This window comes from Montipora foliosa, chromosome 2, assembly GCF_036669935.1.
Source record: "Montipora foliosa isolate CH-2021 chromosome 2, ASM3666993v2, whole genome shotgun sequence".
NCBI classification, from domain to species: Eukaryota; Metazoa; Cnidaria; class Anthozoa; order Scleractinia; family Acroporidae; genus Montipora; species Montipora foliosa.
In genome coordinates, this window is record NC_090870.1 from 55233456 (window position 1) to 55243455 (window position 10000).

At 39.1% G+C, this 10000-nt stretch overlaps 1 protein-coding gene and 1 pseudogene across 9 annotated transcripts in view; one reads left to right on the top strand and one right to left on the bottom strand.

Annotated features, from left to right (window-relative positions):
- The window catches only part of LOC137993605 (parafibromin-like), a 12437-nt gene extending 4897 nt beyond the window's left edge, over window positions 1-7540 (top strand). For all 9 annotated transcript variants that reach the window (XM_068839552.1, XM_068839553.1, XM_068839554.1 and 6 more), the window contains 12 exons: window positions 347-457; window positions 1077-1182; window positions 1294-1366; window positions 1597-1661; window positions 1902-1980; window positions 2454-2477; window positions 2702-2789; window positions 3295-3468; window positions 3765-3853; window positions 4028-4104; window positions 4203-4267; window positions 5630-7540. In XM_068839552.1, coding sequence (XP_068695653.1) covers window positions 1623-1661; window positions 1902-1980; window positions 2454-2477; window positions 2702-2789; window positions 3295-3468; window positions 3765-3853; window positions 4028-4104; window positions 4203-4267; window positions 5630-5666 — 672 coding nt within the window. In that variant the 5' untranslated portion in view covers window positions 347-457; window positions 1077-1182; window positions 1294-1366; window positions 1597-1622 and the 3' untranslated portion in view covers window positions 5667-7540. The remainder of the gene's footprint in view (window positions 1-346; window positions 458-1076; window positions 1183-1293; window positions 1367-1596; window positions 1662-1901; window positions 1981-2453; window positions 2478-2701; window positions 2790-3294; window positions 3469-3764; window positions 3854-4027; window positions 4105-4202; window positions 4268-5629) is intronic.
- The window catches only part of LOC137991830 (ATP-dependent RNA helicase A-like), a 91944-nt pseudogene that overhangs the window by 19246 nt on the left and 62698 nt on the right, over window positions 1-10000 (bottom strand).

Sequence of the window (10000 nt, forward strand, 5' to 3'; positions counted from 1 at the left end):
CAGTAGGTCTTTGAGTGTTGCCATGTCAATTGAGAAGATTGCAGCCATCAACTTGAAGGCTAAGCGTCTTACAAAAAAAAACCACGATTAAAGTTGATGACGATTTGAAAGCTGGGGTTTTGATAAGTACCAAAAATCAGTTCAAGAGGAAGGAGGAGACAAATAATTTGTCAACTCCAAAATGATGATAATAATACATGACATGTGTAACAATATTATGATAGTAATTTATTATGCAGTTGAGTTTCTCTCTTGCCTTCGTTCTTCTTTTTTGCATTGTTTTGAATTGAAGCTTTCTTAATATATCTCCAAATACTGTACTGTAATTTTTTTAAATTTTTATAAGGAACAAAGGTTTTTTGGAGACGTAGAAGTTGATGTTACAAGAGACATACATGTAGTGAGTCGTGAGCGGCCTTTGCGAACAAGGACCTCTGTGTTGCAGAGCTCTGGAAAGGTTTGTGTTAATCATTGGCAAATATGTGCATGAAATTCACTCAGGAAAGTAAAATGTGCTAGAAAATCCTGACCAGCGCTTTTTGAAAGTTCGCATTTACTTGTGCTCTCATTCAACATCATACTTTTGAAGTTAAAAGTAAAAGTAGAGCTGCTTAAAGGTTAATTGTGCTAAAATAAACTAAAAAGGAAAAGAGGAAGAAAAAGGTGAGGGAAACACTTACTCACTCACTATCCTTTATGATGTCAGTTATCCACTGAACCGCAGGTCTGACATTGCATGGCCATTTCCCTTCTCTATGTTGTTTGTGTCCTCTGGGATTAGTCCAGATAACTGGAGGTCCTTTCTCAGGACCGCCTGGTTAAACATGAAAGGAGAGCATGGATATGTGGGGATAAAAACTTTAAATGGTTTAACAAAAGTCTTGTTTATAATGAGATGTGTAACTACCAGTGGTATGTTGTCATGTAAAAGACAGTTAACCAATCTTGTAATCTGAGGTAGTCCAGTAAATATTTTCTTTCCCATGTTTATTTGGGCATGATGCATGTGTGTTCCATTTTGTCACTTGATGAGATACTCTGAGAATAAATTCCATAATGTCTGCTTTATTTTGCAGCAATTAATTCCTAAAGAATGTGTTAGCCATACCGCAATCAGTAAAAGCTCAGGAGGAAGGAAAAGTCAAGAACTTACAGAATCAAGACCCTTTTGCTAATACACCAGTACGTTTTAAGATGGCAGTCTCCCTTTTTAGTGTTGTCAGTGGTAGACATTTTTTGAGCAATTAACTTTTCATAATTTTAAATTCTTTGTCATTCATGTTTGTTGCACAGGAAGTCAAGAAAAAGCCAGCTACCCCAGTAGCATACAACAGATATGATCAGGAGAGATTTAGAGGGAAAGAAGGTAATTTACCTTTTACCAACCAAATTGTGACTGTGTAACAGCAAATAATAATGTTGTGGTACGTTATTTGGTAAATTTGCTTCAACACAAGGTCTTTTTGTGGGTGCTAGGTCTCAGATTCAAGCTACATGTAATGAGGGTGTTGCCAAAGAACAGTTACTACAAAGAGAGTTTATGTTAAATTAATTATGTGCTTGATGCTCCATGAACAATGTTTTTGATCCCTACAGAAACTGAGGGATTCAAAATTGACACAATGGGAACATACCATGGTCTTAGTTTGGAATCTGTGAAGGTAGTGTGTAACAAAATTAATTTATTGTCTCTTTTGCTTTACGTCAAGAGCACTGGTCGATTAAATTATACTAAAAGGAACTGTGTCTAACTCTAGTACATTAAATATAGCTTCAGCTTCCATTTGAATTTACAGAATCCAAAATGTTTTACAGGTCAGTCTATCTTTTAGCAACTTCTAAATGTTAAAGAGGATGAATGAGAGTTACAAATTTGACAATTGTTTCAATTTATTTTCCAGGAAGGAGTTCAAAAGCCTGCCAAAAGAGTGTTACCTAGTCCTTCTCCTCATACACAACCTAACAAGTCTCCAAGACCTCGTAAGTGTTTAAGGTAGCTGAAGCCGGTGACAAGTTATTGAAGGGCCCTCTGATGTTTACAATTGAGCAGCATTAGTGCATCATATTCACAAACTCAGGATGAAGATGGACAGATTAAATTAATGTGATACAAAACTGTCTCGAATATTGCAAAGTTCTAATTTAACATTAACATCAAGTGTCCAGGCCCACTGTTTTGTTTTTTGTTTTTGTTTTTTTAACCAACAAAATTAAACTAAAAGTTTATTGAAATGAACAGATATTTTTCCCAGATGTATAAAGTTTTTTTTTTTTTTTTTCATTTGCGATGTGCTTCATGATAGAAGATCTAAGGAAGGTTGTATACTACAACATTTTAATCACTTACAGTAACAGTGATACATTGTAATATGGTACAGCATTTACAGCCTAGATCGGAAAAATAACTTTGACACACAACCATCTCATTCTGTTAACTCTTTATTTTGTTTTAGTCCCACAAAAGCCTGCGAAACGAGGTGAGACTAATATGTTACAAGTTACCTTTTTTGTCACTAATTGAATGCAGGAACTGTGAGCCATATTTTCCCTCATGTTTCTATGTATTTTAGATGGGTGGGGAGTGCTGCAGTTAGATTTGGCATCAAATCAATTGGTTGCTGAGGAAATCTATGAATTGTGTGCTGTGTAGAGATTCAAAGTGTGTATGTGCCAGATTTTGGTATTGCTTGTTTCCTTCCAGAATCTCGAACACCAATCATAATAATTCCTGCTGGTGCAACTTCACTGATATCACTGTTCAATGCACAGGACCTTCTGCAAGATTTCAAGTGAGACTATTTTCTTATTGTATTAATAATTGAATGACGACCTCATACCGAAAGGTCCCATTCTTAGTAATCCAGAGAGTTTCTTCTTTTCAATCTTTTTCAAGGCCTGTGCAATTTTGGTCACACCAAATCTGAATTATTGAAATTATACATCTGTGAACATCATCTAAATAAGTATTATGGGATTTCATAGTCTTAACACTTTGATTCCTGACTTTTCAACTTTACCCACTTTGGTGTAAACAGGTGGCTAACTTGGAAAAAAAAAAGTGTAGTTTTAGAAATTGTTTTGGATTAGAAGGGCCAAAGGACAAAAATTCATTTAACAACTGCCTGTGAGGAAACCATTCAAATTAATGTGAGGGTCCCACCTAAGGAAGTAGCTAGCAGAACTCTCAATTCTGCTCTTACAATACTCAAACTGAGAGCATCTGCTGTAGGCTACTTTCACTGGCTGCAATCACCTGTTGTATGCTAATTTCACCAACTGTTGTCATTCTTTAAGGTTTGTGAGTTCTGAGGAGAAGAAGGCACAGGGTGTGAGACGTGAGAATGAGGTCCTTATTCAGCGAAGGAAGGAGATTCACCAGGCCCAAGCTGCACCTGGAGCCACGCCAACAACAGTGACTGTTCCATACAGAGTGATTGACAACCCAGCCCGTCTCCAACACAATGACTGGTATGTTAGTGATTAACTTTACACACTGTACTTCCCTGGAATGCAGCCATTCTTCCACTTTGCAATGCTAAAATATACAGCAGCATCATTCATGTGCAAGCAGAAATAATGCAACGTTCACCAAGAACAATAACATTGTTATTGCTTCGGTGCACGTGGTTCGGGTAGAGCTGCATTTCAATGGCTGGGAGAGCTGCCATAATGTTTCTCCACTTCCCTTTTCCTCTGCTTAGCCTTACTGGTACTTACCAAGCCAGGTACACAGAAATAATGCCAGCGTTTGCTTGCTTCCACAGGAGTCGTGTTGTAGCAGTTTTTGTGCAAGGGCCTGCATGGCAGTTCAAAGGATGGCCATACACCTCACCAGTTGATATTTTCTCAAAAAGTAGGGTTGTTATCTAAATCATTATTTTTACTATTTTGATATGATTGTTATCATTGTTATTTCCCAAAGCTTGTTTACTTAGTCTGCCATAATGTATTCGATTTCCAAACAAAAGGAAACAGCTTGTGTAGTTCTGTTTTTAATGAGATTGACTTTGAATTTGTTGTGTTGCAGTCAAGGGTTTCTATCTAAAATATGACGAGATGAAGACGGACCCAAATGTTCAAAAATGGGATGTGCAAATTCTAACAGTACGTCAGTTTCTTTTCAAAATATTGAAAATTGTGCGGCGTTTTTGTGGTGTTGCAGAGTTGTCCTTGTTAATATACGTTTCATCTGACAACTTTAGATCAGTCGAAATAAAAGACATTTGGATAAAGCTTCTATCATCCGATTCTGGGAAATTCTTGACAAGTAAGTGAATATGTTATAGGTAATTTTATACAATTTTTCCAAAATATAATCGTGGACAAAATTTCTTGGGACAGTGAAGCAAAACGACGATTTTCTCAATTACTTCCAAAAGCAGTGCCATATTACAAATACATGTGACAGGGATACCACGTTCACCGGTGGCTCAGTTGGTTGAGTACCGGGCTGCCATGCAGGAGGTCGTGAGTTCAACTCCGGCCGGACCAACACTCAGGGTCTTTAAATAACTGAGGAGAAAGTCCGCAAATGGTTAGACTTTTAAGTCTTCTCGGATAAGGACTATAAACCGTAGGCCTCGTCTCACAAATATCTTCTATGTTCATTAGTTTCCTGTGGGACGTTAAAAAACCCACATACTATTCGAGAAGAGTAGGGGATGAATTTCCCGGTGTTGTGGCTGTCCTTTGTAAATGTATGGGTTGGTGGGTATTGGTCCACATCAGCTGAATATCTGCCAAAACGTCAACCTTCTGAAACAAATAAATAACAAACAAACATCAAACATTATTTGGTGACTAAACATTTTACCGTTTTGGCCGTGTTTGATCGCGTTTGGTCGTGTTTGATAAAATTTGAAAGGCCATCAAACATTTGATCAAACAACTTTAAACATTTCGTTTGTTCTCGTGTTTGATGGCCAAAGTATTGTTCGTTCAGACAGCCGTATCAAACATGTGTGGCGCGTCAGCTGCTTGTATCCACGTGTTGTTTACGTTTGTGTGACCCATAGTTCTTTGCTTGTGGAGTTTGATCTGAGTTATATCAAACATGTTTTAACCGTTTGGCCACTCACTTTAACATCAGCATGTTTGGTGACCAAATATTTCCCCTTTGGCCAGGCCCTAACTCTAGTTTCTTTCTTTCTTTTTTCTTTTTCTACCGGTAATGCCTTTCGCTGAATTTAATAAGGCCCCCTTTTTTTTAAGCCCCCCCCCCTCCCCCCTCAAATGTGCTTGAAACAGCCTCCAAGCAGGGGGCTTAATGGAGGATTTACAGTACTTGACTGTGGTGATTTTCCTGACTTTCAGTTCATTTTATTTCATTTTTTTACTTAACTCTGAAGTTGACAGAAATATCAGTCCTAAATAAAAGTACTTACGCAGAGGATCAAATTCCTTCAATTATGTCATTCCTGGGTTCAAACCTTGGACAATTCTGTTCGACATGGAGTAAGATCTGCTTAAAACGAGCAATTTAGGGCCTATTTCGATTGTTCCAGAATCAATAGGTTCAAGATTTTCTACTTTTTTTGTCTTCTCTTTTAAAGTGTACATATCGAGTGAATCGTCCGTCTATCAGCAACTTTTGGTTCAGTTTTAATCTTTTTCTTTCTTTTTGTGGCAGATTTATGATCAAGCACAAACCACACCTACGCTTCTGAGCTCAAATATTTTCCTCAAATTGAGGCTACTACGGGATCAGTGTAATGGGACTACTGATGCTCTATTGTCACGGATAACGAATGTCTATGTGCGGAACGGAAGTCATTTCAATCATTAACAAAGCCCGAGAAGACCTGAGCTTGCTGCGACATGAACAATTCTCTTTGTGCTAATGTTAATTAATGTCGACAGTAAGTTAAAAAACGAAACACTAGTTCAGACTTACTACATAAAGACGTAGCCGTGACGAAACCTTTTTTTCCACTGAAATTGTTGCCTTTGTTACTAATACCGTACGAAGGAGATCACGAGCGTCTGACAAGGGATAAACAATGGTAGCCAGTTTCCTTAGACCTGGTTATTTCTTGATTTTCATGTAAGTCGTCCATCTTTCTTGCGTAATTTGGCGTAATTTGTGCATTGTTTGGCCGGAAGACCAATACTTGGCAGAAAAGCTGTGAGGGTCGAGGAAAAGATTTTTGAAAAATGGTAGCTTCAAGTAGAGATGTGGGAAATGACTAGGCTCCGGTTAATCGACCTCCTGTCCTGAGGCTTATGAAGGGGGCTTGCGCAAGGACGACGACGACGGCAACGAGAACGTCATGAAACAAAAGTTTTGCAATCCCCGCACGTGCGTACGCGTAGGGAGCTTAAGCCTGGGCGTTTTTGACACGCGGACGGCAACCGGAAGAGAACATTTCGCGTGCTAGGACAGTGATGTCTCCCAGATATTATACCAATCATCATTAATGGTGATAAGATACGTAGAAATGTAAATGTGGTTGTGTGAAGACAAGTTAAAAGGGAAAACAGCTCACTTCCGGTTGCCGTCCGCGTCTCAAAACGCGCGTACTTACCTTAAGCTCCCTATTCTCGGACATGTCCCGTCTGTCCTCTTCCTGACAACCACCTGAAATGACCAAATTTATGGTTAAGTGGAGCACACGAGCACCTGACGATAAATTTTCGATTTTCACTCCAAACAGCCGCACTTATTTCTGAAATGTTGATCCACGCTGTACACGCGGAATGACTTAGGAATAATTGCGAAATTACTACAAAAACGAGAAATAATAATAATAATAATACTTTTAGACAGCGTTCTCGTACGTTGCCGTCGTCGTGGTCCTTGCTTGAGCTCTTTTTTAGGGAGTTTGTAAAGAAGCGGCTACTGCAACGGCAGAATTGGTAAAAGGAGGGACTCTGTATGACAGAGATCTAAGAATCAAACCATGCAGGTTTACCCATTTTAATCCTTCTCCTTACATAATTATGTAATTACATAATATATATCTCTTTCTCAACTGTACCCGCAACAGACTAGGTGTGGTGTCACACTTCACATAATTGGTATATTTACATTCGATGATCAAACGAAAGCAATTGGAAGCTGAGTAAAGTTTGGTGAAACGGCAATGTAGGAGGGTGAATCATCGGTAACATAATTTGTTAACATGGCACGGTGCGCGGCTTAAAGGAATCACGAGACCTTTTTCGTGGCCTTGAAGCCATGTTTAACTTGTTATTTCAACGTGCCTAAAGACAAGCGTCCCAAGTGTTCAAATGGCTTTAGGCGTTTTCACGGACGATATGGTTCTTAAAGTTAATGGATCTTTCTAAAAATGCGCGCAGGACCGTTGCTAGCCCTTGGCTAAAGAGATTATGTATGCGAGGGGTTAGAGTTAGGGTTAAGCCTGATTTTAGGTGAAAATCCGGTCTTTAGAACGCAGAGATCGTTCCCATTTTGTTATGGAAAGACCACTGGGATCGGTCGATTTCTACAGGGTGGATCGAATTGTTTTTCGTCTAATCGATTCTAAGTAGTTATTCCTCTATTATGCGAGGTTACAAATAAAACGTATTCTCCATTGAATGACCATCGAGTTGTTGGGAAAGTGTACAGAATTATCTGAAAATGCAAATACATTACTTCAAATTTTAGGCGTTCGTTTAACTGATGATCCAACTTTCTGTGAATTTGCTTCAAACTCTTAAAAATTCTTCCTTTGAAACGTAATTCAAAAATGACAATCATGTATGCTTGTGCGCCTAGAAAGATGCCTCATGTGAAATGATTTCACTGGTCACTTTTAGCCCTTTCGAAAACCGAGCACTGGACAAAGGCCTGATACTCTACCTGGCCGAATTTGCTAGGCAAACCTGTTTGAGTTATTTCGTCACGAATTTTATATTGCTCAATTAAGCATATTTCGCCAGGTAGTTTTCAATGCTCTGTTCTACACGTTGATCGCAAAAAAGTTAGTGAAGATTTTATCAACCTGTGCGTGAACGAAACGTGAAAATCTGTCCAACGAGCTATTAAGTTTGCACTTGAATGGGCTATTTGGCTTTAAGTAGCATTTTCAGAAATTGAAGTACTTTTCGCAAGTGGTGCATCGGGCTGCCATGCGGGAGGTCGCGGGTTCGAGCCCCAGCCGGATCAACACTTAGGATCTTAAAATAACTGAGGAGAAAATGAGGATACCTAAACTTCGAGCCAGGATTCGAGCTAGGATCCGAGCCAGGATTCGAGCTAGGATCCGAGCCAGGAGATTCCAGCCAGGATTCGAGCTAAGATGAGCTTTCTCCGCTATTTATTCTCGAATCTCTCGGTTAGGTTAGGTCTCGCATCGGTTAGGTTAGGTCTATTTAGGTTGGTTCTAGTCTAGTTAGGTCTAGTTAGGGTTAGGGTAGGTCTCGGTTAGGTTAGGTTAGGTCTCGGTTAGGTCTCGAATCCTGGCTCGGATCCTAGCTCGGATCCTGGCTCGAATCCTGGCTCGGATCCTGGCTCGGATCCTGGCTTTATTCTTAGTTTATCTCGGAGAAAATGCTGCTGCCTTTGTAATTTCATCTGCAAATGGTTAGACTTTCAAGTCTTCTCGGATAAGGACTAGAAACCGTAGCACCCGTCTCACAAATATCTTCTATGTTCATAAGTTCCCTGTGGGACATTAAAGAACCCACACACTATTCGAATAGAGTAAGGGATGGAGTTCCCGGTGTTGTGGCTGTTCTGTTCTCACCAGCAGAAGTGGCCGGTTTGGCACTGATGTCTCTAAAAAGGCTTATTTTCTAAACTCCGTTCCGAAAATAACTTATTTATGTTCTAAACACTCACTAATAAAACACACCAATGTGATACAATAACAATGAAGTAATGTTTAAAAGACGAGCAGCAGTGTTTTATCCACTCGGCTCCGCCTAGTGTTTTTAGACCAGATAAAACACGTGCTGGGAGTTTTTCGAACGGTTTCAAAAACATTCCACAAAAAGCGTGTCCCTCGGGAGTCCGAACAAAGGTTCAAATTTTGAGGGGAATATATTAGCATACAAGAAAAACAAGTGGACCTTATAAGCAGTATGGTAATTTTAAAAGCATTTTTTTTTTTCTTTAGTCCTTTCTTTGTTGCAGTTGATGGTTGAAGAAGGTTGGTTAAAAATACTGCGTAAGAGAAAATTCAGAGAATTGAAAACTGCCGGTGAAGAAAAAGCCTTGTCCAAAATCAACACGATATGTCAAAAAGTGAATTTTTTGGTTGACAAAATTTGTTGAAGAAGTTTGGAAGAAGGATGGGTAAAAGTATCCGCCCAGAAGTTTGTAATGGCTGAAATTAGTTAATATTCATAAGTCACGTGCAGTGTCTTTATATCTGATAAAACACTGCACACTATATTCAACGGCACAAGGAGCCGCGAGTCGACTTTATGCACTAGTCATTTGTTTCCCCCACCCCTTGACCCCCGGGGATGGGTAGGGAAATTACATTTGAATGGTTGTAAAGTAGGTGTATTTCCACTGGGGACTAGAGCAGACAAACACAGGTAATTCCCCCACCCCTCTGTTCCTAAAAGATTCTGAGTCATCAAGGAAATGTTAGGGAGATTACCACAATATACAGTTCTTGCCATTTGTGTGTGCCACATGAACTATATAAGGAACGAAACAAAAAAAAAAAGAACTGGATAGAAACAAGACAGGAATAAGCGAACAATAAAGAAAAAGTTTAGACATGACTGCTGTTCTTTTATTTTTTACTGCTGTAGTTTGCACTCTGGGCAAAACATGACAGAAATTCAATAATACCTGTTATTTGTCACGGTTATTTTGATGTAAATGAGTTCCAAACACCAATAAAACAATAGACAAATGATTGAATACATGATTGATGACATAAAAATAGTGCTAAAATGCGATAAATTAAAACCACAAAGCGAAGTCTTACCTTTTTTCACTTCTCCCGCCGCCATATTGATTTTGCACGTGTGAAAATACTAATTACCATTCCTCTTCGTTTCTTTTCAGTCCCAGTCCTCCTAGGTAAGAATTCCCTGA